The sequence below is a fragment of the Oncorhynchus tshawytscha genome, linkage group LG08 (assembly GCF_018296145.1).
Source record: "Oncorhynchus tshawytscha isolate Ot180627B linkage group LG08, Otsh_v2.0, whole genome shotgun sequence".
In the NCBI taxonomy this organism is placed as follows: Eukaryota; Metazoa; Chordata; class Actinopteri; order Salmoniformes; family Salmonidae; genus Oncorhynchus; species Oncorhynchus tshawytscha.
The window spans coordinates 81,079,208-81,106,960 of NC_056436.1; the positions used below are offsets into that span (position 1 = coordinate 81,079,208).

A 27,753-nucleotide genomic window follows, 5' to 3' on the forward strand; every position below is an offset into this window, starting at 1 on the left:
ATACTTTCCGAAGGCACTGTATGTATGAGTCACTTAAGATAATATATGATAAATGATTGTATCATTAATATAAATTATACAGAATTGTATTACTCAGGCAGGCCTATAAGGTCCTGTATTGTTGGCCCTCAGGCCTAGAAGGTCCTGTATTGTTGGCCCTCAGGCCTAGAAGGTCCTGTATTGTTGGCCCTCAGGCCTAGAAGGTCCTGTATTGTTGGCCCTCAGGCCTATAAGGTCCTGTATTGTTGGCCCTCAGGCCTATAAGGTCCTGTATTGTTGGCCCTCAGGCCTAGAAGGTCCTGTATTGTTGGCCCTCAGGCCTAGAAGGTCCTGTATTGTTGGCTCTCAGGCCTAGAAGGTCCTGTATTGTTGGCTCTCAGGCCTATAAGGTCCTGTATTGTTGGCTCTCAGGCCTTAAAAGGCCCTGTATTGTTGGTCCCCAGGCCTATAAGGTCCTGTATTGTTGGCCCTCAGGCCTATAAGGTCCTGTATTGTTGGCCCTCAGGCCTAGAAGGTCCTGTATTGTTGGCCCTCAGGCCTAGAAGGTCCTGTATTGTTGGCTCTCAGGCCTAGAAGGTCCTGTATTGTTGGCTCTCAGGCCTATAAGGTCCTGTATTGTTGGTCCCCAGGCCTATAAGGTCCTGTATGGTTGATCCCCAGGCCTATAAGGTCCTGTATGGTTGATCCCCAGGCCTAGAAGGTCCTGTATTGTTGGCTCTCAGGCCTATAAGGTCCTGTATTGTTGGTCCCCAGGCCTATAAGGTCCTGTATTGATGGCTCTCAGGCCTATAAGGTCCTGTATTGTTGGCCCTCAGGCCTAGAAGGTCCTGTATTGTTGGACCCCAGGCCTAGAATGTCCTGTATTGTTGGCCTCCAGGCCTAGAACATCCTGTATTGTTGGCCTCCAGGCCTAGAACATCCTGTATTGTTGGCCCCCAGGCCTATAAGAGATGTGTCCCAAATGGCACCCTATTCCCTTATTTTGTGCACTACATTTGGTCCTGTATTCCCGGTACTGTCCTCAGGCCTGTAAGGTCCTGTATTATCGGTATTGTGTGTGTAGGATGTAGCATGCGCTGTAGCATGCATCAGACCACTGCTCTGAGTTGTAGAATACATCAGACCACATACCACTGCTCTGACTGTAGAAGACATCAGACCACAGACCACTGCTCTGACTGTAGAATACATCAGACCACTGCTCTGACTGTAGAATACATCAGACCACTGCTCTGAGTTGTAGAATACATCAGACCACTGTTCTGACTGTAGAATACATCAGACCACATACCACTGCTCTGACTGTAGAAGACATCAGACCACAGACCACTGCTCTGACTGTAGAAGACATCAGACCACAGACCACTGCTCTGACTGTAGAATACATCAGACCACTGCTCTGACTGTAGAATACATCAGACCACTGCTCTGAGTTGTAGAATACATCAGACCACTGTTCTGACTGTAGAATACATCAGACCACTGCTCTGACTGTAGAATACATCAGACCACAGACCACTGCTCTGACTGTAGAATACATCAGACCATTGCTCTGACTGTAGAATACATCAGACCACTGCTCTGACTGTAGAATACATCAGATCACTGCTCTGAGTTGTAGAATACATCAGACCACTGCTCTGAGTTGTAGAATACATCAGACCACTGCTCTGACTGTAGAATACATCAGACCACTGCTCTGACTGTAGAATACATCAGACCACTGCTCTGACTGTAGAATACATCAGACCACAGACCACTGCTCTGACTGTAGAATACATCAGACCACAGACCACTGCTCTGACTGTAGAATACATCAGACCACTGCTCTGACTGTAGAATACATCAGACCACAGACCACTGCTCTGAGCTGTAGCGTGCATCAGGCCACAGAACAGAAGCATTTTTCCCCTGACGTGCTTTCCCTACCTCACGCTATCTCTCATGCTCGTCCTCTCTCCCTCCCTCCCTCTCACGCTCGTTCTCTCTCCCTCCCTCCCTCTCACGCTCGTTATCCCTCCCTCCCTCTCACGCTCGTTCTCTCTCCCTCCCTTCCTCACGCTCATTCTCTCCCTCCCTTACGCTCATTCTCTCCCTCATTCTCTCTCCCTCATTCTCTCTCCCTCATTCTCTCTCCCTCCCTCTCTCTCCCTCCCTCCCTCACGCTCATTCTCTCCCTCCCTCATTCTCTCTCCCTCCCTCACACTCATTCTCTCTCCCTCACTCATTCTCTCTCCCTCCCTCTCTCTCCCTCCCTCTCATGCTCATTCTCTCTCCCTCCCTCCCTCACGCTCATTCTCTCCCTCTCTCACGCTCATTCTCTCCCTCCCTCATTCTCTCTCTCCCTCTCTCACGCTCATTCTCTCCCTCCCTCATTCTCTCTCTCTCCCTCTCTCTCCCTCCCTCACGCTCATTCTCTCCCTCCCTCATTCTCTCTCTCTCCCTCTCTCACGCTCATTCTCTCCCTCTCTCACGCTCATTCTCTCCCTCCCTCATTCTCTCTCTCTCCCTCTCTCACGCTCATTCTCTCCCTCCCTCATTCTCTCTCTCTCCCTCTCTCTCCCTCCCTCATGCTCATTCTCTCCCTCCCTCATTCTCTCTCTCTCCCTCTCTCACGCTCATTCTCTCCCTCTCTCACGCTCATTCTCTCCCTCCCTCATTCTCTCTCTCTCCCTCTCTCACGCTCATTCTCTCCCTCCCTCATTCTCTCTCTCTCCCTCTCTCTCCCTCCCTCACGCTCATTCTCTCCCTCCCTCATTCTCTCTCTCTCCCTCTCTCACGCTCATTCTCTCCCTCTCTCACGCTCATTCTCTCCCTCCCTCATTCTCTCTCTCCCTCTCTCTCCCTCCCTCACGCTCATTCTCTCCCTCCCTCATTCTTCTCTCTCCCTCTCTCACGCTCATTCTCTCCCTCTCTCACGCTCATTCTCTCCCTCCCTCATTCTCTCTCTCTCCCTCTCTCTCCCTCCCTCACGCTCATTCTCTCCCTCCCTCATTCTCTCTCTCTCCCTCTCTCACGCTCATTCTCTCCCTCTCTCACGCTCATTCTCTCCCTCCCTCATTCTCTCTCTCTCCCTCCCTCATTCTCTCTCTCTCCCTCTCTCTCCCTCCCTCATTCTCTCTCCCTCCCTCATTCTTTCTCTCTCCCTCATTCTCTCTCTCCCTCTCTCTCCCTCCCTCCCTCATTCTCTCTCTCTCCCTCTCTCACGCTCATTCTCTCCCTCTCTCACGCTCATTCTCTCCCTCCCTCATTCTCTCTCTCTCCCTCATTCTCTCCCTCCCTCCCTCACGCTCATTCTCTCCCTCTCTCACGCTCATTCTCTCCCTCCCTCATTCTCTCTCTCCCTCTCTCACGCTCATTCTCTCCCTCCCTCATTCTCTCTCTCTCCCTCTCTCTCCCTCCCTCACGCTCATTCTCTCCCTCCCTCATTCTCTCTCTCTCCCTCTCTCACGCTCATTCTCTCCCTCTCTCACGCTCATTCTCTCCCTCCCTCATTCTCTCTCTCTCCCTCTCTCACGCTCATTCTCTCCCTCCCTCATTCTCTCTCTCTCCCTCTCTCTCCCTCCCTCATGCTCATTCTCTCCCTCCCTCATTTCTCTCTCTCTCCCTCTCTCACGCTCATTCTCTCCCTCTCTCACGCTCATTCTCTCCCTCCCTCATTCTCTCTCTCTCTCTCCCTCTCTCACGCTCATTCTCTCCCTCCCTCATTCTCTCTCTCTCCCTCTCTCTCCCTCCCTCACGCTCATTCTCTCCCTCCCTCATTCTCTCTCTCTCCCTCTCTCACGCTCATTCTCTCCCTCTCTCACGCTCATTCTCTCCCTCCCTCATTCTCTCTCTCCCTCTCTCTCCCTCCCTCACGCTCATTCTCTCCCTCCCTCATTCTCTCTCTCTCCCTCTCTCACGCTCATTCTCTCCCTCTCTCACGCTCATTCTCCCCTCCCTCATTCTCTCTCTCTCCCTCTCTCTCCCTCCCTCACGCTCATTCTCTCCCTCCCTCATTCTCTCTCTCTCCCTCTCTCACGCTCATTCTCTCCCTCTCTCACGCTCATTCTCTCCCTCCCTCATTCTCTCTCTCTCCCTCCCTCTCTCTCTCTCCCTCTCTCTCCCTCCCTCACTCTCTCTCCCTCCCTCATTCTCTCTCTCTCCCTCATTCTCTCTCTCCCTCTCTCTCCCTCCCTCCCTCATTCTCTCTCTCTCCCTCTCTCTCGCTCATTCTCTCCCTCTCTCTCGCTCATTCTCTCCCTCCCTCATTCTCTCTCTCTCCCTCATTCTCTCCCTCCCTCATTCTCTCCCTCCCTCATTCTCTCTCTCTCCCTCTCTCACGCTCATTCTCTCCCTCTCTCATGCTCATTCTCTCCCTCCCTCATTCTCTCTCTCTCCCTCATTCTCTCCCTCCCTCATTCTCTCCCTCCCTCATTCTCTCTCTCTCCCTCTCTCACGCTCATTCTCTCCCTCTCTCACGCTCATTCTCTCCCTCCCTCATTCTCTCTCTCTCCCTCATTCTCTCCCTCCCTCATTCTCTCTCCCTCCCTCATTCTCTCTCTCTCCCTCATTCTCTCCCTCCCTCATTCTCTCTCTCTCCCTCTCTCTCCCTCTCGTTCTCTCTGTGAAGTTGTACAGCTATTTCCTTGGGATTCTACTGGTATGAACTGTAAAAAAGCTCATTGTTTTTTTAATGGTTTTGAATGTACAGCATACGATATCTTATCCATCAACTTTCTGTAAGAATTGGCTGGTGAGGGACACTAATCATCAATTTCCATATATGGGCTACATATCATTACTGTTGTCATGGTACAATATTTGATTTTTACATAAGATTATAATTAATTACGTTAACATTTGACTCATTTAGCAGACACTCTTATACAGAGAAACTCACAGGAAAAATACAGGGGATGAAATGCCTGTCATTCAAATTGTTTTCACGTTATTGAAGACGGCATGTTTGAGTGTTGTTTTCGGTGTGTGTGTGTGTGTGTGTGTGTGTGTGTGTGTGTGTGTGTGTGTTTTTCATGTTGATTTTGTCATTTCTAATGCAGGGACTTAGCTAAAAGGAAGAAGCTAGTGTGGTTTGGTTTTGGCTTTTCGTTGAGTCGGCAGAATTCGGGAGGATCTGTAAGTTTGAGGAATGTGATCCTCTTGCTTCATCCAACAGTGGTATGCAGTCTGCACTGACTGAACCCTAGCTAGAGCTACAGTTAGGCCTTAGCTACACACACACACACACACACACACACACACACACACCAGCTAAAACGACAGTCAGTTAGCCTAACAGCGCAGTAGTCCTAGCCTAGATTCATAAAGCGTTTCAGAGCAGGAGTGCTGATCTAGAATCAAGTCCCACCTGCTTGTCCATGTAATCTAATGTATTATGATCTAGGGAAAAACTGATCCTTGATCAGCACACCCACTGGGCCCAGTTCCAGGTTCAGTAGTCCTTCTAACGCGTACACTCATTGAACTCTCTAGCTCTAATGTGAAGACTGAGATCCAGGGAGAGAGAGAGAGGGAGAGAATGATTGTCTGTGTGTTTGTAGAGGGGTTAGTCTTCATCCCTCTGATGTTTGATCTAAAACCACAGCCTTGATGCTTTAACACACACACACACACACACACACTTCTACTGTAGGTGAAATTAGTTTTAATGTCACGTGTACCACTACAGTAAAATGTCTTGCAGCTCTAAACCCAACAATGCAGTAATCAATGTAGCACTAAAAAATAAAAAGGTAGAACAAAAACACACTGAGAAATAGAAATAAGAAGAACACGAGAATGTAAGAATCTATAGACAGGATCTGGTCAGTACCAAATGTGCAGGGATACCGGAATGATAGATTATTTAACTAGGCAAGTCAGTTAAGAAACAAATTCTTATTTACAATATCAGACTAAGGAACAGTGGGGTTAACTGCCTTGTTCAGGGGCAGAACAAAAGATGTTTTACCTTGTCAGCTCGGGGATTTGATCTTGCAACCTTTCGGTTACTAGTCCAACGCTCTAACCACTAGGCTACCTGCCTCCCCAACATATACCCGGGGTATTTGGAAAAAGCCACGGGAATGTTTTTCAATAAAGTTGAAACTTTTATTTGAATTTTTTTTGACATTTTAATATTTGTAGCTTCTTTTTAAGTAAATACCTGCAGTCAACTTGTGCAATTTGTTACGCGATAAAGACCTCTACGTTCTTCATTTCAACTGCCACATTATTATGAAGTTTTCGGTGGTCCCTAGTCATGTTTATTTTATGAGATTTTTTATTTAACCTTTATTTAACTGGGCAAGTCAGTTAAGAACAAATTCTTATTTACAATGACAGCTTAGGAACAGTGGGTTTAACTGCCTTGTTCAGGGGCAGAACAACAGATGTTTACCTTGTCAGCTCGGGGATTAGATCTAGAAACCTTTCGGTTACTGGCCCAACGCCCTAACCACTAGGTTTGTTTACAAGCACACAATGACGAGCGACCCGGCACATTCAGTCAGTCGCTGTTGTGAAACATGCTCCAGGTGATCTAATTACAGTATGGATTTCACACCTGAATGTTTGCCATCTAGATATCCTACAACTAGTAAGTGAACTGTCTAAAATGTGCTAAATGCTCTGCAGTTTTGCATTTGTTTTGCTAATTTAGTAGCTAGTTAGCTACCTAGCATAGTGCCTAGCTTCTTACAAAATCGAGCTTTTGCTTGGTAAGAGCAGAGAATCCCGACCTGGATCAGGAGCCTTGCTGGCTAATATTCATTTTGTGCAGCAAACTGGAGTAGCATTTTGTTTTGTTCGTGCAGCAAACTGGGAGTAGCATTTTGTTTTGTTTGTGCAGAAAACTGGGAGTAGCATTTTGTTTTGTTCGTGCAGCAAACTGGGAGTAGCATTTTGTTTTGTTTGTGCAGAAAACTGGGAGTAGCATTTTGTTTTGTTTGTGCAGCAAACTGGGAGTAGCATTTTGTTTTGTTTGTGCAGAAAACTGGGAGTAGCATTTTGTTTTGTTCGTGCAGCAAACTGGGAGTAGCATTTTGTTTTGTTTGTGCAGAAAACTGGGAGTAGCGTTTTGTTCGTGCAGCAAACTAGGAGTAGCGTTTTGTTCATGCAGCAAACTGGAGTAGCATTTTGTTTTGTTCGTGCAGCAAACTGGAGTAGCATTTTGTTTTGTTCGTGCAGCAAACTGGGAGTAGCGTTTTGTTCGTGCAGCAAACTGGGAGTAGCGTTTTGTTCGTGCAGCAAACTAGGAGTAGCGTTTTGTTCATGCAGCAAACTGGAGTAGCATTTTGTTTTGTTCGTGCAGCAAACTGGAGTAGCATTTTGTTTTGTTCGTGCAGCAAACTGGAGTAGCATTTTGTTTTGTTCGTGCAGCAAACTGGGAGTAGCGTTTTGTTCGTGCAGCAAACTGGGAGTGGCGTTTTGTTCGTGCAGCAAACTGGGAGTAGCGTTTTGTTCGTGCAGCAAACTAGGAGTAGCGTTTTGTTCATGCAGCAAACTGGAGTAGCATTTTGTTTTGTTCGTGCAGCAAACTGGGAGTAGCATTTTGTTTTGTGCAGCTAACTGGGAGTAGCATTTTGTTTTGTGCAGCTAACTGGGAGTAGCATTTCGTTTTGTTCATGCAGCAAACTAGGAGTAGCGTTTTGTTTTGTGTAGCAAACTGGGAGTAGCATTTTGGAGTTACTTGTATAGTTTTGTTCAGAAACTGTACAAAATGTTTGCATGTGGTCAATAGCATTTAGTTAGCATTCTCCATGTGATTTTAGATGTACTTAGCATTGCTAACCTTTTGGATTACAGAGTATCAGTGGGGTTTGAAAATGGAGCCCCTTGTGTTCACTGTCGGTTTTACCGAGTATCCCGGTATGGCACAAGGTATGACCATCTGGATACTGCTCAAGCCTAGATAGAGGTAGATATGTTTAGAGGTAAGGTGACTAGGCATCAGGATATACTGTATGATAAAAAAAGAGTAGCAGCAACGTTGAAATATTATTGGAATCTGTGTGGGTAGCTGGACCGGTAGGATGACTGACAGTGAAGGTGAACAGGTGGTCACGGGTCAGGTGACAGAGGAATGGATGAGACTGCGGCAGGAATTCCTTTAACCTCTTGAGCTTATGGCTCAATACTGCCCCCGTTGGAGGAAGTGCGTGCCCATAGTAAACTGAAAATATTTTTTCCAAAATTGCTAATATATGCATATAATAATAATTATTGAATAGAAAACACTCTAAAGTTTCTAAAACCGTTTAAATTATGTCTGTATGTAAAGCAGAACTCAGGGCAGCCTTTCTTCTCTCTTGTCAAGAGAAAAGTTGGGTCAACTTTGACGTCATCGCCCCCACCCTTCCCAGGCAGCTACCGATCTGGGAACAGTATGTATTTGTTCAGCGCGATGTCTGCTTTCAATTGGCACGTTCATTGTTTGAATTTTCCCTCATCCTTTGGCGGGCGAAAATGCCCGGGTCACTCTCACATACATGCACTCTATTGCGCGCAGCCGATTTGGGGAACGTTCTTTTCCAATAGACACCAGTTGAAGCCGGTTCGTTTGTTCGCGATGATCATTGTTTTACATGATAAAAACATCATTTTGCTCGATTCTGCACTTAGTTTGACCAGTTTAGTCGACATATAATATGTAATTTTGAAGATTTGATACGCAAGACGGGACCAGAAGGAGCAGAAGTTATTTTGGGTGCATTTCAGCTGAAGCTGTTAGCATATGCTAATACAAAGACGCACAACTTGAAACCAAACGATGTATTGGGTAAGTATGACTCCTTCTACGTCTTCTGATCGAAGAACATCAAAGGTAAGGGAATATTTATGTGGTTATTTTGGGTTTCTGTGGACTCCAAACGTAGAGGAGACACTGCTAATATCTGAGCGCCGACTCATAGCATAGACTAGTGAACGAATTCTGTAACGTTAAAAATAAATGTAACACAGCGGTTGTATTAAGAAGAAGTGTATCTTTGTAACTATATGTAGAACATGTATATTTAGTCATGTTTATTGCTTGTTATCTGATGTTATCTGTCGGAGCTATCATAATTTCTCCGGACATTTTGAGTAGCATTTTTTGAAATGTCGTCATTGTAAACAGAGATTTATGGATATTAATGGCATATTATTGAAAAAAAAAAAATGTACTGTGTAACATGTAATATTACTGTCATCTGATGAAGATTTTCAAAAGGTTAGTGAATTATTTATTTTTTAATCCTACTTTTAAATTTTATATTTTCTGGGACAAAATGGGTAGCTGCCTTTTGACCGGTGGTGGTCTAATATAAATGTGTGCTATGTTTTGCCGTAAAACATTTTAGAAATCTGACTTGCTGGGTAGATGAACAAGGTGTTTATCTTTCATTTGAGCTATTGGACTTGTGTAGGTGTGGAGGTTAAATATTTCTAAGAATATTTTTTCGCATTTTGCGTTATGCTAATGAGCTTGAATGGAGTCACGATCCCGGATCCGGGATGGGTAGCATCAAGAGGTTTTAACCATAAAGTGGAATATTTACTGAGTAGTTTGTCTGTGCTGCATCACAAAGGAAACAGAGTAACATGTATCAAATTCAAATCATAACAATCATTCTCATTATTAACAGAATGAGGTCATTCAGAAATAAGGTTCCATAGGAATTCAATATGAAGCAGAATGGATTCATATAGGATCATAACCATTCATCATAATCATGAGCACGATAATGCAAATAAATCAATAATTTATTCAATCTATGTTCTACATCAATTTGATATCAACATGTATCAATTCCGCAAATAATTACATTTCATATTTCATCCTTCCAGGTTAGTCTTCATATGAACATGTCATTTCATTACATTTTAACCATATATCAATGGCATAATTGGCCTGTGATGATCTGTGAAACTGGCTGCTTTCTCAACGCCGTCTAATCCAAACATTCTGTGCATCCATGAATCCACATTAAGTCCACCGAACCCTATTAGTAGACTATTCCAAATACCAATGAACTTTAATTGTAGGCTAAATCTGAATTTGTTTCATTTAGGCTAGACCAATTATGTACCAAAGATATCTTAAATCAGTATTTAAAAATAAAAAAAATGTGTTGCAGTTTGTAATATTCCGTCTGCTATGTATTGTATAATGGCACAATCATTATTTTAATTCAGTTTTTTGGGGGGGCTGATATATAGGCCTAAGAATATGCATAAGCTCTAATATGCATATGGGTGTTTTTAAATAGTCATCACCTTCACAAGGACCATGTTTTCCACTCAGTTTCAACCTGTTGTTGAACGTCTTCCTTCAAATTGATCAATCACAGTGAGATGAGTTTTTAAAAAGCATGATACTGTTTTTGATGATAAGCGTTTGATGTCATTTTCAATTTTATTTGCATTGGTCTCAAGAGTGATTAGAGGGACAATAGAGCCCTGAGTACCAGGACATTAGCGACCTGATGATTGTTAACGAGTTGGGTAAACTAATGCATGTCCAGAGTGAATACGAGGAGATTACATAACTCAGCGGTCACATAGAATTTTACTGCGGTCATGACTCATGACTGCCGGTGTGGTGGTAATACGGTCACAGCAACAGCCCTAATCATTTCAGCCTCCTGAGGGGGAAGAGGCGCTGCCGTGCCTCATGACTGTGTGTGTGTGTGTGTGTGTGTGTGTGTGTGTGTGTGTGTGTGTGTGTGTGTGTGTGTGTGTGTGTGTGTGTGTGTGTGTGTGTGTGTGTGTGTGTGTGTGTGTGTGTGTGTGTGTGTGTGTGTGATGCTGATATGAAGACCCAATAAAAAAGAGACATTCTGGTTAGAGGAAGTCTTTAAAAGTACTGCCTGGGTTGGATTTTGGCTAGGCTACGTTAAAGCACGGTTAAACATGCTTCATTATTTGAAGTTAAGGAGAATGTTTGAAAAAAGCTCACATTACAAAGTGGAGGGTGACGCGCTGATAGCCTGCCTACAGTTGACTATAGCCTGTCGATTGGTAAATAGGTCAATGGGAACGCAGACCGTGGGGGATAGAAGGACACCGGATTGGCGTCCTTCTATTCAACAAATCTTGTCTAACAATAAAGGATATACATCAAATGTCTTATGATTGATGTACCACAATGTGGTTAATAAAGTCAGATTTTTGATATATTTGGCAGTTTTCACTGCATAATATTTAGAAGTTGTTCCTTTTCAGGTTTAGAAGAAGTGACTGCTAAATGCTAACTCCCGTTCGTATAAGCTGCTCGCATCGCAGGCATACAGTACATCTGGAAAGTATTCAGACCTCTTGACTTTTTCCACATTTTGTTACGTTACAGCCTTATTCTAAAATCCATTCGCCGGGAGGAAGAGCAACTCTGTCTTGTCGAGTTTGAGCTTGAGGTGGTGGGCCGACATCCAAGCTGAGATATCTGCCAGGCACGCAGAGATGTGTGTCGCCACCAGGGTGTCAGTTGGGAGGGAAGGAATAAAGTAGTTGAGTGTCATCCACATAGCAACGATAGGAGAGACCACGTCAGGATATGACAGAGCCGAGTGACTTGGTTTATAGAGAAAAGAGGAGGGGGACTTAGAACAGAGCCCTGGAGGACACCAGTAGTGAGTGCGTGGTGCAGACACAGATCCCCTCCACGTCACCTGGTAGGAACTTCCTGCCAGATAGGATACCATTCAAGAGTGTGCAGAGCCTGAGACCCACAGCCCTGAGAGGGCAGAGAAGAAAACAGGATGGTTCACGGTGTGGAAGTCAGCAGATAGATCTAGGAAGATGAGAACAGAGGAGAGAGAATCAGCTTTGGCAGTGTAGAGAGACTCAGTGACACTTAGAAGATCAGTCTTGGTTGAGTGACCCGTCTTGAAGCCTGTCTGGTTAGTGTCAAGATGATCGTTCTGAGAGAGCTAGCGAGAGAGTTGGTCAGAGACAGCAGGCTCAAGTGTTTTGGAAATAAAAGAAAGAAGAGATACCGGTCGATAGTTTTTGACGTGTTGGTTTCTTGAGGAGTTTGAGTTAATTATTATTATTTTTACAGGGACCGTGCGCATTAATAAACTTTTCAGTGAACGTGCCAGTTTCAGCCAGCTGGCTAATTTTCAACTGCAGTCCCTGAGGGGAGCGGGAGTGACTCTGGCCATTTTGAAGTCAGAGGGGACACAGCCAGTGGTCAGGGATGAAGGAAGTGAGGAATGGGAGAAGGTCTTCAGAGATGGTCTGGAGGAGGGGATGGGGTCGAGCTGGCCGGTTGTTGGGTGGACCGGACCTCACTAGTTGTTGTTGGGCGGACCGGACCTCAGTAGTTGTTGTTGGGCGGACCGGACCTCACTAGTCACAGGATTTCATCTGGAGAGAAAGAGGTCAAGGAGTAGGGTAGTTCTGTGTGAGTGGGACCAGTGGACTCGATAGGCTGAGTGAATGAGGAGCGGATGTCATCCATTTCTTTTCAAAGTGGTTGACAAACATCCACAGAGAGGGAGGATGGAGGGGGCAGAAGATTAAGGAGCAGGTGGAAAAGAGTTTCCTAGGGTTAGACGAAGAAGCTTGAAATTTAGTGATAGAAAGTAACTTTAGCAGCTCATACAAATGAAGATAAGGTATGGAGGAGGGAGAAAAGGTATGATAGGTTCTCTGGAAGTTTAGTTTTCCTCCCTTTTTGCTCAGCTGCCTGCAGCCCTGTTCTGTAAGCTCGCAATGAGTCATTCAGCCACGGAGTAGGAAGCAAGGGCCGATCCGGGCAGGGAAGAAAGGGGACAGTGCGAGTCATAGGATGTGGAAAGAGAGGAGAGTAGCATCAAAGAGGCAGAATCAGGAGAAAGGAGGGAGATGGATTTAGCAGAAGGGAGAGATGATAGGATAGAAGGAGAGCGTAGTGGGAGAGAGAGCGAAGATTGCAACGGTGCATGACCATCTGCGTAGAAGCTGACTCGGTAGGGTTGGAGGAGAGGGAGACAGAAAAGGATAGAAAGTAGTGATCAGAGACCTGGAGGGGAGTTGCAGTGTGATTAGTAGGAGAACAGCCTCTAGTAAAAGATAAGGTCAAGCATATTGTCTGCCTTGTGAGTGGGAGGGGACTGGGAAAGTGGGAGGAGACTGGGAAAGTGGGAGGGGACTGGGAAAGGGTGAGGTCAAAAGAAACAAGGAGGGGAAAGAAAGAGTTAATCGACTGCAGACGTTGGGAGGTTGAAGTCTCCCAGTACGAAGAGCATTGAGCCGTCGTCAGGAAATTATCTTATCAAGGTGTCAAGCTCATTGAGCTCTAAGAGCACCTGGTTGGCGAAAGATGACAATGTTAAGCTTTAGTGGATAAGTGACAGCATGGAATTCAAATGAGGACCTAGACAGGTGAGAGAGGGAGAAAAGAGAAAATCTCCACTTAGGATGTGTAGCCGTGTGCCACCACGTGATGAGTGAAAACAGAGCAGGTGGAGTAGCAGTGTTCTCTGGGGTGACCCATGTCTTCTGACAGGGTCAAAAAAGTATATTGACTGAAGGGCAACATAAGGCTGAGATGAACTCTGCGTTCTTAACTGCAGATCGGCAGTTCCAAACGCTGCTGGAGACCAGGAGATCCATATGGGTAGTCTGCGCATGGTACACTAAATTAGAAAGGTTGCAGCCAATGGGTGGGGAGTGTCTGTAGGGAGTAGGCTTTACTGAGTAAACATAGTAAACACTGCATAAAGTTTCATTACAATTTGCCTAATATTTTTACTTGGTGCTGGTAGTTTGAAAGAGTTTGACTTCCTCTGTCATCTTCTCTGTCTCTCCTTGTACTATAGTCAACTCTTCTGGGGAATGGAAGAGCTTCCTGTCGCCTTGAAGCTCTGCTCTGAGCAGCATTTGGTTTCACAGAGGAAATTCTGTCTCACCACTTTGTCATGCAACCCTGATTGATGTTGTCCTGCCAACCCGGAAAAACACATTTCATATTTCTGGCCTCTCATCGTCTTGTGTTCCAAAAAGGCATACTGTTTACTGCACAGTGCACTACTTTTGACCAGGACCCATATAGCACCCTACTGTCTGTATATTCCCTATATAGTATACTACCTAATAGGGGTCTGTAGTGCACTATATAAGGAATAGGATGCCATTTGGAACACAGCCAATGAGAAGCCAGAAATATGAAATGTTTGGTGCCATTTCGGGCGTAGCCAAGGTCAAGCCCACAGTATGGTGTCAGTCAGCCCAGCCCAGTATAAGTCGGTTCACTTCGGCTCATCAGTGTGTAAAGGGTAGTAGTGTCACACTGTCAGAACCACAGCGGCTCTGAGCAGGATCATGATGGCTCTGTTGTTGTTGGGACTGGCAGCAGCAGAGTTTAGGTCATCTGCTCATCCAGGTTATTTATACTGCTGACTGGTTATTTATACTGCTGGACTGGTTATTTATACTGCTGACTGGTTATTTATACTGCTGGACTGGTTATTTATACTGCTGACTGGTCATTTATACTGCTGGACTGGTTATTTATACTGCTGACTGGTTATTTATACTGCCGAGGGTTTCTGTACTGGTTATTTGTACTGCCGAGTGTTGCTGGACTGGTTAGTTATACTGCCGAGTGTTGCTGGACTGGTTATTTATACTGCTGACTGGTTAGTTATACTGCCGAGTGTTGCTGGACTGGTTAGTTATATTGCCGAGTGTTGCTGGACTGGTTAGTTATACTGCCAAGTGTTGCTGGACTGGTTAGTTATACTGCTGGACTGGTTATTTATACTGCTGGACTGGTTATTTATACTGCTGACTGGTTATTTATACTGCTGACTGGTTATTTATACTGCTGAATGGTTAGTTATACTGCCGAGTGTTGCTGTAGTGGTTATTTATACTGCCGAGTGTTGCTGTACTGGTTATTTGTACTGCAGCGTGTTGCTGGACTGGTTATTTATACTGCCAAGTGTTGCTGGACTGCTTATTTATACTGCCAAGTGTTGCTGGACTGCTTATTTATACTGCTGACTGGTTATTTATACTGCCGAGTGTTGCTGTACCGGTTATTTATACTGCTGGACTGGTTATACTGCTGGACTGGTTATTTATACTGCTGACTAGTTATTTATACTGCCGAGTGTTGCTGGACTGGTTAGTTATACTGCCGAGTGTTGCTGGACTGGTTAGTTATACTGCTGGACTGGTTATTTATACTGCTGAGTGTTGCTGTACTGGTTATTTGTACTGCCGAGTGTTGCTGGACTGGTTAGTTATACTGCTGGACAGGTTATTTATACTGCCGAGTGTTGCTGGACCGAGTGTTGCTATTTATACTGCTGACTGGTTATTTATACTGCTGGACTGGTTATTTATACTGCTAACTGGTTATTTATACTGCTGAGTGTTGCTGGACTGGTTATTTATACTGTTGGACAGGTTATTTATACTGCCGAGTGTTGCTGGACCAAAGTGTTGCTATTTATACTGCTGACTGGTTATTTATACTGCTGGACTGGTTATTTATACTGCTGACTGGTTATTTATACTGCTGAGTGTTGCTGGACTGGTTATTTGTACTGCCGAGTGTTGCTGGACTGGTTAGTTATACTGCCGAGTGTTGCTGGACTGGTTATTTATACTGCTGGACTGGTTATTTATACTACAGAGTGTTGCTGGACTGGTTAGTTATACTGCCGAGTGTTGCTGGACTGGTTAGTTATACTGCCGAGTGTTGCTGGACTGGTTAGTTATACTGCCAAGTGTTGCTGGACTGGTTATTTATACTGCTGACTGGTTATTTATACTGCTGGACTGGTTATTTATACTGCTGGACTAGTTATTTATACTGCTGACTGGTTATTTATACTGCTGGACTAGTTATTTATACTGCTGACTGGTTATTTATACTGCTGAACTGATTATTTATACTGCTGGACTGGTTATTTATACTGCTGACTGGTTATTTATACTGCCGAGTGTTGCTGGACTGGTTAGTTATACTGCCAAGTGTTGCTGGACTGGTTATTTATACTGCTGGACTGGTTATTTATACTGCCGAGTGTTACTAGACTGGTTATTTATACTGCTGGACTGGTTATTTATACTGCTGACTGGTTATTTATACTGCCGAGTGTTGCTGGACTGGTTAGTTATACTGCCAAGTGTTGCTGGACTGGTTATTTATACTGCTGACTGGTTATTTATACTGCTGGACTGGTTATTTATACTGCTGGACTAGTTATTTATACTGCTGACTGGTTATTTATACTGCTGGACTAGTTATTTATACTGCTGACTGGTTATTTATACTGCTGAACTGATTATTTATACTGCTGGACTGGTTATTTATACTGCTGACTGGTTATTTATACTGCCGAGTGTTGCTGGACTGGTTAGTTATACTGCCAAGTGTTGCTGGACTGGTTATTTATACTGCTGGACTGGTTATTTATACTGCCGAGTGTTACTGGACTGGTTATTTATACTGCCGAGTGTTGCTGGTCTGGTTAGGTATACTTCTGGGTGTTGCTGGACTGGTTATTTATACTGCCGAGTGTTGCTGGACTGGTTATTTATACTGCCGAGTGTTGCTGGACTGGTTATTTATACTGCTGAGTGTTGCTGGTCTGGTTGACTGAAGTCAATCCTTTGATCCATATACCGAACTGACTCGGCTCCCTTGGCTGCGTGTTTTCAGCCTGCATCTTAAATGGCACCCGATTCCTCCACATAGTGCCTTTACTGGTCAAACATGGTGCAGCAGGTGCACTATATATGATATGGAAAGGAGACAGACCGACAGGTTTGTTGGCCTGCTCAGTGCGTAGAAGTAGTAGTAGGCCTGCTTAGTAGTGGTTGTAGTAGTAGTAGTAGTACTAGGCCTGCTTAGTAGTAGTAGTAGTAGTAGGCCTGCTTAGTAGCAGTCATAGTCATAGTAGTGGTAGTAGTAGTGGTAGTAGTAGTAGTAGTAGGCCTGCTTAGTAGTGGTGGTAGTAGTAGTAGTAGGCCTGCTTAGTAGTGGATGAAGTAGTAGTACTAGGCCTGCTTAGTAGTAGTAGGCCTGCTTAGTAGTGGTGGTAGTAGTAGTAGTAGTAGTAGTACTATGCCTGCTTAGTAGTAGTAGTAGTAGTAGTAGGCCTGCTTAGTAGTAGTAGTCGTAGTAGTGGTAGTAGTAGTCGTCGTCGTAATGGTAGTAGTCGTAGTAGTAGAGGTAGTAGTAGTAGTAGCACTAGGCCTGCTTAGTAGTAGAGGTAGTAGTAGTAGTATGTAGTAGTAGAGGTAGTAGTAGTAGGCCTGCTTAGTAGTAGTGTTATGCTCTGTGAGTGCTGCTCTGTCTAAGCAGCTTAGGCATAATGGCCCCCTATATTTCTCCATACAGTCCCCTAATAGAGTGTCATTTGAGAAGCAGCCGGTGACTTCTAAAAGTCTCATCAGATGAAGGTAGACCAGATGTTTGTGTTGTGGCAGACAGATGAGGTTTGCTGCTGCGGCGTAGTGCTCTGAGTCAGTGATGCTCTGTCTCAGTGCAGTGGGCGTAGGTGCAGAGGAAGTAGCTGCACATTACTGCAGCAACAAACAGCTCCACCTAGTGGTGTGTTTGGGAAAGGGCACCTCAAACAGCTAGGACATGGTCAGACAGAAAACATTTTTTATTTGACTAGGCAAGTCGGTTAAGAACAAATTCTTATTTAAAATGACAGCCTACCGGGAAACAGTGGGTTTACGACCTTGTTCAGGGGCAGAATGACAGATTTTTTTTTACCTTGTCAGCTCAGGGATTCGATCCCGCAACCTTTCGCACTAACCACTAGGCTACCTGCCGCCTCAACATGTTAAGAAACCTTCAGAATCAGATTATATAGAACAGACCGGCCTCTCTGACATGTAGCGAAAGGGATCATGGTAGCTCTATTCATGACATTTCAAACTGCTACAATTACGTATTTGTGTATATTTATTTCACAAGGCAAGTCAGTTAAGAACAAATTCTTACTTTCAATGACGGTCTAGGAACAGTGGGTTAACTGCCTTGTTCAGGGGCAGAATGACAGATTTCCACATTGTCAGCTCAGGGATTTAATCTTGCAACCTTTCGGTTACCAGTCCAACGCTCTAACCACTAGGCTACCCTGCCTCTAACCACTAGGCTACCCTGCCTCTAACCACTAGGCTACCCTGCCTCTAACCACTAGGCTACCCTGCCTCTAACCACTAGGCTACCTGCCTCTAACCACTAGGCTACCTGCCTCTAACCACTAGGCTACCTGCCACTAACCACTAGGCTACCCTGCCACTAACCACTAGGCTACCCTGCCACTAACCACTAGGCTACCCTGCCACTAACCACTAGGCTACCCTGCCACTAACCACTAGGCTACCCTGCCACTGCCACTAACCACTAGGCTACCTGCCTCTAACCACTAGGCTACCTGCCTCTAAGCACTAGGCTACCCTGCCACTAACCACTAGGCTACCCTGCCACTAACCACTAGGCTACCTGCCTCTAACCACTAGGCTACCCTGCCACTAACCACTAGGCTACCCTGCCACTAACCACTAGGCTACCCTGCCACTAACCACTAGGCTACCTGCCTCTAACCACTAGGCTACCTGCCTCTAACCACTAGGCTACCCTGCCACTAACCACTAGGCTACCCTGCCACTAACCACTAGGCTACCTGCCTCTAACCATTAGGCTACCTGCCACTAACCACTAGGCTACCCTGCCACTAACCACTAGGCTACCCTGCCACTAACCACTAGGCTACCTGCCTCTAACCATTAGGCTACCCTGCCACTAACCACTAGGCTACCTGCCCGCTCTAATGCTTTGGATAGAATTCAAATAACTGTGATTCTAGGAACTGTTATGCTCCAATCAAAGAGTGGGTGTCATGACGCCCTTTATGTTTGGTGATCCAACCACAGGTCTTTAGATGGCGTGGAGGCCATAGAGGAAATTGAACCACAGTTAGATGTTTATTCTTTGGAACTTGAAGGATAAGTGGTACATTTAGGACATTTCAGAAAAAAGAAACTCAACCAAAATAAATGTAATGGATCTTATGCCAATATTCTGGTCAACTGACCAAAATGGAGACCGAAGTGTTTGGTGTTTTGGTAACCAGACCAAAAGGACAAAATGTAGGAAATGTAACAACAGAAGTGCCAAAGTGTATGTTTAGCTCACATGATGTTGTTTGTCAAATAAAATAACCCCAGGCATGCTGTGAAACTGTAGAAGGTACTATTTTCAAGAGCAGATAGAATGTGTTGAGTTCCCCTGTTGTTACTGTGTTCCAGCTCACAGAAAGTGAGGGCTTCTGTGTGAGCTGTGACATAGTTAAGAGAGTTTGCTCTGTCTCTGTGGGAATAGTGTCGGTATGTTTTCAGAATCCCAGAAGCATCATCATACCTGTTGCCAAGTTATTATTTTGTATTCGTTCAGAAAATTGCACTTGTTACTGACTCTAAAACCCTCCTTCCTCTTCCCTGCTCTCCTCTCTTCCTTGCTCTCCTCTCTTCCCTGCTCTCCTCTCAATGTAGTTCTACTTCCAGGCAGGGTGGTGGCGCTGCGTCGTGTACAACCCAGGGCAAGGCCGGGACCGCCCATAAGATCTGTCTGGTGTGTTCAGATGAGGCGTCCGGCTGTCACTACGGGGTGCTCACCTGCGGAAGCTGCAAGGTGTTCTTCAAGAGAGCCGTGGAAGGTACGGTGGCAAGGGGTGAGATGCTAGGACAATTGGTATGGTCTGGTCCCAGATCTGTTTTTACTATTTTGCCAAGGGGTGAGATGCTAGGACAATTGCTATGGTCTGGTCCCAGATCTGTTTTTACTATCTTGCAAGTCGGCAGAAACGGATCTGGGACTGGGCTACCACTGATGATGTGTGGTGTATATATCATGATATTTTCCTGTGGTACTGTGGCAAGGAGTGTGACACCTTGTACTGTGGCGGCATGGAATGATGTTTGGTTTACGGTAGATACTGGCAAGGTAGGATGGCAAGGAGTGAGATGGTAAGTTACCTTGTACTATGGCAGCATGGAATGATGTTTGGTTTACGGTAGATACTGGCAAGGTAGGATGGCAAGGAGTGAGATGGTAAGTTACCTTGTAGTATGGCAGCATGGAATGATGTTTGGTTTACGGTAGATACTGGCAAGGAGTGAGATTGTAGAACAACTGGTGCTACTGGTACTGTTGCACAGCTGGTGACATGGAATGATGTACGGTAGGCATATCATGAATGATACTCGTCTGTGCCTGTTCGAATGAAGACACTGCAGACATTTGATTTGCACGTTGGGGGCTTGCTGATCCAGTGTGATGCAAGAAGAAAGAGGTACTTCATTCAATTGTTTTGTCATTCAAATTCTCTTCTCGTGTTTCAGGGCAACACAACTACCTGTGTGCTGGGAGGAAGGACTGCATTATCGATAAGATCAGAAGGAAGAACTGTCCAGCCTGCCGCTTCCGCAAGTGTCTCATGGCAGGGATGAACCTGGAAGGTACACTCTTTTACCTTGTTTTATTGTCTCATGGCAGGGATGAACCTGGAAGGTACACTCTTTTACCTTGTTTTATTGTCTCATGGCAGGGATGAACCTAGAAGGTACACTCTTTTACCTTGTTTTATTGTCTCATGGCAGGGATGAACCTGGAAGGTACACTATTTTACCTTGTTTTATTTTACAGATTCTATATTTGATTTAATGTAAATTGGTGTACAGCTCCATCTATGACTACAAGCTACTACAACCTCAAGTACCAGATACAAGTAGATACAGTGCCTTCAGAAAGTATTCAGACCCCTTGACTTTTTCCATATTTTGTTACGTTACAGTCTTATTCTAAAATGGAATAAATATATTTTTTTTCTCTGCAATTTACACACAATACCCCATAATGACATCACAATACCCCATAATGACATCACAATACCCCATAATGACAAAGCATGAGGTCAAAGGAATTGTCCGTAAAGCTCCGAGACAGGATTGTGTCGAGGTACAGATCTGGGGAAGAGTACCAAAAACTTCCTGTAGCATTGAAGGTCCCCAAGAACACAGTGGTCTCCATTTTTAAATGGAAGAAGTTTGGAACCACCAAGACTCTTCCTAGAACTGGTCGCCCGACCAAACTGAACAATCGAGGGAGAAGGGCCTTGGTCAGGGAGGTGACCAAGAACCCGATGGTCTCTCTGACAGAGCTCTAGAGTTCCCCTGTGGAGATGGGAGAACCTTCTAGAAGGACAACTATCTCTGCAGCACTCCACCAATCAGGCCTTTATGGTAGAGTGGCCAGACAGAAGCCACTCCTCAGTAAAAGGCCCATGACAGCCCGCTTGGAGTTTTCCAAAAGGCACCTAAAGACTCTCAGACCATTAAAAACAAGATTCTCTGGTCTGATGAAACCAAGATTGAACTCTTTGGCCTGAATGCCAAGTGTCACGTCTGGAGGAAATCTGGCACCATCCCTACGGTGAAGCTTGGTGGTTGCAGCATCATGCTGTGGGAATGTTTTTCAGCGGCAGTTACTGGGATACTAGTCAGGATTGAGGGAACAGAGAGATCCTTGATGAAAACCTGCTCCAGAGCGCTCAGGACCTCAGACTGGGGTGAAGGTTCACCTACCAACAGGTCAACGACCCTAAGCACACAGCCAAGACAAGTCTCTGAATGTCCCTGAGTGGCCCAGCCAGAGCCCGGACTTGGAACCAGTTGGAGCATCTCTGGAGAGACCTAAAAATAGCTGTGCAGCAAAGCTCCCCATCCAACATGACAGACCTTGAAAGGATCGGCAGAGAAGAATGGAAGAAACTCCCCAAATACAGGTGTGCCAAGCTTGAAGCATCATACCCAAGAAGACTTGAGGCTGTAATTACTGCCAAAGGTGCTTCAACAAAGTACTGAGTAAAGGGATTAGTGTCCCGGTCCTTAAAAGTGGCAGCTTTAGCCTTTAGTGTGAATGTTGCCTGTAATCCATGGCTTCTGGTTGGGGTATGTACGCACGGTCACTGTGGGGACAATGTCATCGAGGCACTTATTAAAGGGAATGGGAACACTTTAGGAAGTTATGTAAATGTGATATTTCAGTAACAAAAATTTCAGAAAAACAGTTTTTGCTTTGACATTATGGGGTATTGTGTGTAGATTAATGGGGGACACACACGATTTAATCATTTTTAGAAAAGGTCAAGGGGTCTGAATACTCTCCGAAGGTACTGTATGTTAGTTTAACTGTTTTTTGATATCATGGTCAGTCAATATACCACCTCTCTCCCTCCCTTCCTCTCTCCTTCACTACAGCTCGTAAAACCAAGAAGCTGAACCGTTTAAAGGGGGTGCAGCAGCCCACCATGGCCGAGCTGACCCCCCGTCCGCTCCCAGAGGCCAGGTCGCTGGTCCCAAAGTCCATGCCCCAGCTCACCCCCACCATGCTGTCTCTACTAAAGGCCATCGAGCCAGACACCATCTACTCTGGCTACGACGGCACCCTGCCAGACACCTCCACACGCATCATGACCACCCTCAACAGGCTGGGGGGACGACAGGTGGTATCAGCCGTCAAGTGGGCCAAGTCTTTGCCAGGTACTACTATTTCTAAGAGACATGGTTGGAAACCTACCATAGACAGCAGTACTACAGTATCATCAGAGAAATGGAACCTATAGTCATTCAGTGTTCTGTTACCTTCCCCTGCAGGGTTCCGGAACCTTCACCTGGACGACCAGATGACTCTGCTGCAGTGTTCCTGGTTGTTCCTCATGTCCTTCGGCCTGGGCTGGAGGTCCTACCAACAGTGTGACGGGAACATGCTCTGCTTCGCTCCAGACCTCGTCATCAACCAGTATGTCTATTTATCTGTCGGCCTAAGTCTCTGTCTGTCTGCATGTCTCTCTCCTCATCAGGGAACGTATGAAGCTGCCCTACATGGCAGACCAGTGTGACATCATCACTAACATACCTGTCTCTCTCTCTCTCCTCATCAGGGACCGTATGAAGCTGCCCTACATGGTAGACCAGTGTGACGTCATCACTAACATACCTGTCTCTCTCTCTCCTCATCAGGGACCGTATGAAGCTGCCCTACATGGTAGACCAGTGTGACGTCATCACTAACATACCTGTCTCTCTCTCTCCTCATCAGGGACCGTATGAAGCTGCCCTACATGGTAGACCAGTGTGACGTCATCACTAACATACCTGTCTCTCTCTCTCCTCATCAGGGACCGTATGAAGCTGCCCTACATGGTAGACCAGTGTGACGTCATCACTAACATGTCTCTCTCTCCTCATCAGGGACCGTATGAAGCTGCCCTACATGGTAGACCAGTGTGACGTCATCACTAACATACCTGTCTCTCTCTCTCTCCTCATCAGGGACCGTATGAAGCTGCCCTACATGGTAGACCAGTGTGACGTCATCACTAACATGTCTCCCTCTCCTCATTAGGGACCGTATGAAGCTGCCCTACATGGTAGACCAGTGTGACGTCATCACTAACATGTCTCTCTCTCCTCATCAGGGACCGTATGAAGCTGCCCTACATGGTAGACCAGTGTGACGTCATCACTAACATACCTGTCTCTCTCTCTCTCCTCATCAGGGACCGTATGAAGCTGCCCTACATGGTAGACCAGTGTGACGTCATCACTAACATACCTGTCTCTCTCTCTCCTCATCAGGGACCGTATGAAGCTGCCCTACATGGTAGACCAGTGTGACGTCATCACTAACATACCTGTCTCTCTCTCTCCTCATCAGGGACCGTATGAAGCTGCCCTACATGGTAGACCAGTGTGACGTCATCACTAACATGTCTCTCTCTCCTCATCAGGGACCGTATGAAGCTGCCCTACATGGTAGACCAGTGTGACGTCATCACTAACATACCTGTCTCTCTCTCTCTCCTCATCAGGGACCGTATGAAGCTGCCCTACATGGTAGACCAGTGTGACGTCATCACTAACATGTCTCCCTCTCCTCATTAGGGACCGTATGAAGCTGCCCTACATGGTAGACCAGTGTGACGTCATCACTAACATGTCTCTCTCTCCTCATCAGGGACCGTATGAAGCTGCCCTACATGGTAGACCAGTGTGACGTCATCACTAACATGTCTCTCTCTCCTCATCAGGGACCGTATGAAGCTGCCCTACATGGTAGACCAGTGTGACGTCATCACTAACATGTCTCCCTCTCCTCATTAGGGACCGTATGAAGCTGCCCTACATGGCAGACCAGTGTGAACAGATGTTGAAGATCTCCAGTGAGTTTGTCAGACTGCAGGTGTCTCATGACGAGTATCTGTGTATGAAGGTTCTGCTGCTGCTCAGCACCGGTGAGTCTCAGCTCCGCTTTTCCTTTGACCTGGCCCACTTGAGTCCATAACAATATGACAACCTATTTCCTGATTGATGTCTGTGTGTTCCTGGGTTTTTACTGTTATGTTTTTAATGTTGATCCTGCCATTGGGATGTCAAAGAAGGAACGTTTCCTATTTCATCTTATTGTATTTTCACTTTACATTTTCAACATAACAGAGCATTCGGAAAGTATTCAGACACCTTGTCTTTTTACACATTTTGTTACGTTACGGCCTTATTCTAAAATTGATTTTTTTTTTTTAAATAAGTTTTGTCCTCATCGATCACCACACAATACCTCATAATGACAAAGCAAAAACTATTTCATACATTGTAGAACAAGGCTGTAACGTAACAAAATGTGGAAAAAGACAAAGGGACTGAATACTTTGCTCAGGCACTGTATAATGGAAGGGGAGCTGCATAGGCATGACTTACTGGGCTGTTTAACACTATTGCTGTTATGTTCATCTTTAGTGCCAAAGGCAAAAACACACACAGAGGTTGATGTATTATGTTGTGTGTGTGTGTGTGTGTGTGTGTGTGTGTCCACCAGTACCAAAGGATGGTCTGAAAAGTCAGGCAGTGTTTGATGAGATCAGGATGTCCTACATCAAGGAGTTGGGGAAGGCCATCGTCAAGAGGGAGGAAAACTCCAGCCAGAACTGGCAACGCTTCTACCAGCTCACCAAGCTTCTTGACTCCATGCACGAGGTACACATTACACTTGTTCACGGGTCCAACAGACTCAAAATCCTGAGATAAGACCCGGGATCGGGGCCTAAATTCCGATTTTCCCCTTGGATATCAGTCGGGTCTGATTGAATTTCCACGCGCCTCGAATATGTGCATTTAAAATTGATTTACCGTCTTGACCCGTACTCTGTTCATTTAATCTTTGTGAGGTGATGAGAACGGTGCGATCTTGTTATCTGTGTCAGCCAACTGCAACTCAAAATGTATAGCTTATTTCCAGCTGAAACCGGTTCTGGCTGCTCACCTCACATGTGCCTGCTGCTGAAGAGAGAGAGAGCGAGTGAAAGGAGCCCTGACCTAGACTACTGTTGATTGTGAAGATGCAGGTCTTTTATATTGAAGTAAAATGAAAGTTAGAGGACAAAAGAGGATAGTGAGAAGAAGCCAGCGGGAGGGGGGGGGACGACAAGTTATAATATTGTAGTGGACAAAGATTAGAAAAGCGTTTGTACTGCCAAATGGACTGTGGACTATGGACTATGGACTATGCCAAATGGACTATTTATTATCATTTGTTTTATCATTATTGCATATCATTTTTGATTTGTTGAGACATTTTTGTTGGCTAAATTAAGTTCTAACGGTCTTTTTAAATGTTGTGCTTGGTATTTAGTTTGAGATGAAGGTTAAAACTAGGCCTGTTGTAAAATAAATAGCATTAGGCTACTATTGCTGTCATTTGTTCAGTAGGCCTACGGTATGCACTCACCTTTGTCGGGAATTGCTGCAATATAGGCCATTTCAAGGTTTTAAACCAGTTCATTAAATATGCAACAAGTGTTTTGTTTCATTCTGTTGAACCATTTTCTTTGACCAAATTAGGTTCCAACTGTAATGTTGTGTTTACCGCAATATAATACCATTTGTGGTCTTGAACGCACTGCACAACATGTAAATTCCTGTTGAACGCGGGAGAGCTCTTATGTTGTTTTTCGAACAAGTCTATTGAAAACGTTTGGTTAGTAGCTAGCTACCTTTTTGAGTTTGGATCCCACATCAGTTGCTGGGATCGCTATTTGTCCAGTGATCCTGCCGACCAGTGGTGTCTCTCTATCACATATAAAGGATATTTTAAATGAACAAAAAATAGTTCTACAAGCAGTTGTTACAACAACAAGAATATCACTTCAAGTGTTTTGTCCAAATACTGGTGGAGTCAACTAATAAAAGAATGAACCTGACCAGAGAGGTCCAGGACCTGAAGAACAGTTCTCCCGGGGTCAGCTCGATGAGTTGAAACAGGAGATGACAGCCATCTGTAAGTCGTTGAGAGAGGACATCAGTTCTGTAACAATGACAGAGAAATCAGATTATCTCGAGGGACAAACAGGGCCGAATAACATGGTTGTGGACAGAATTGCTGGAAACCTGGACGGAGTTTGAGGAGAAACTGAAGATTGACGACAGGAAGATTTTAGGTGGAGAGCGCCCACAGGACTGGCCAATAATGGTCAAGAGGTTCAAGGACAAGGTAGCTGTTCTGGAAAGAGCCAAGAACTTGAGAGGAACGTACATCTTCTTCAACAAGCTCTATCCTGAAGCTGTCGTCAATCTTCAGTTTCTCCGAGATCATTTCCCTAACTTTGTCCTCAGACTCCGTCCAGGTTTCCAGCAATTCTGTCCACAGCCATGTTATTCAGCCCCGTTTGTCCCTCGAGATAATCTGATTTCTCTGTCATTGTTAAGATCACCATGTGCAATGCCAAGCGTCGGCTGGAGTGGTGTAAAGCTCGCTGCCACTGGACTCTGGAGCAGTGGAAACACGTTCTCTGGAGTCATGAATCACGCTTCACTATCTGGCAATCCGATTGACGAATCTGTGTTTGGCAGATGCCAGGAGAACGCCCGCATGCATAGTGCCAACTGTAAAGTTTGGTGGAGGCGGAATAATGATCTGGGGCTGTTTTCATGGTTCGGGTTAGGCCCATTAGTTCCAGTGAAATGGAATCTTAACGCAATGACATTCTAGATGATTCTGTGCTTCCAACTTTGTGGCAAAAGTTTGGGGAAGGCCCTTTCCTGTTTCAGCATGACAATGCCCCCATGCACAAAGTGAGGTCCATAAAGACATGGTTTGTTGAGATCAGCGTCAAATAACTTGTATTTCAAGGCCTACCTTCAAACTCAGTACCTCTGCTTGACATAATGGGGAAATCAAAAGAAATCAGCCAACACTTTAAAAAAAAAAATGTAGACCTCCACAAGTCTGGTTCATCCTTGGGAGCAATTTCTAAACACCTGAAGGTACCACGTTCATCTGTACAAACAATAGTACGCAAGTATAAACACCCTGGGACCACCCAGCCGTCATACCGTTGAGGAAAGAGACGCGTTCTGTCTCCTAGTGATGAATGTACTTTGATGCGAAAAGTGCAAATCAATCCCAGAACAACAGCAAAGGACCTTGTGAAGATGCTGGAGGAAACAGATACAAAAGTATCTATATCCACAGTAAAACAAGTCCTATATCGACATAACCTGAAAGGCCACTCCGCAAGAAAGAAGCCACTGCTCCTAAACCGCCATAAAAAAGCCAGGCTACGGTTTGCAACTGCACATGGGGACAAAGATGAAAAAAAGATATAACTGTTTGGCCATAATGACCATCGTTATGTTTGGAGGAAGAGGGGGAGGCTTGCAAGCCGAAGAACACCATCCCAACCGTGAAGCACGGGGTGGTAGCATCATGTTGTGGGGGTG

General features: G+C 45.3%; 1 protein-coding gene across 4 annotated transcripts in view; it reads left to right on the top strand.

Moving 5' to 3' along the window:
- Positions 1 to 27,753, top strand: part of LOC112241349 (glucocorticoid receptor) — a 75,221-nt gene that overhangs the window by 40,638 nt on the left and 6,830 nt on the right. For 2 of the 4 annotated variants that reach the window (XM_024409462.2, XM_024409470.2), the window contains exons 4-9: positions 19,471 to 19,649; positions 20,320 to 20,436; positions 22,237 to 22,518; positions 22,633 to 22,777; positions 24,142 to 24,272; positions 24,854 to 25,011. In XM_024409462.2, coding sequence (XP_024265230.1) covers positions 19,471 to 19,649; positions 20,320 to 20,436; positions 22,237 to 22,518; positions 22,633 to 22,777; positions 24,142 to 24,272; positions 24,854 to 25,011 — 1,012 coding nt within the window. Of the gene's footprint in view, positions 1 to 19,470; positions 19,650 to 20,319; positions 20,437 to 22,236; positions 22,519 to 22,632; positions 22,778 to 22,919; positions 23,221 to 24,141; positions 24,273 to 24,853; positions 25,012 to 27,753 lie in introns of those variants that run through there. The other 2 variants (XM_024409474.2, XM_042326052.1) reach the window with 2 other exon arrangements.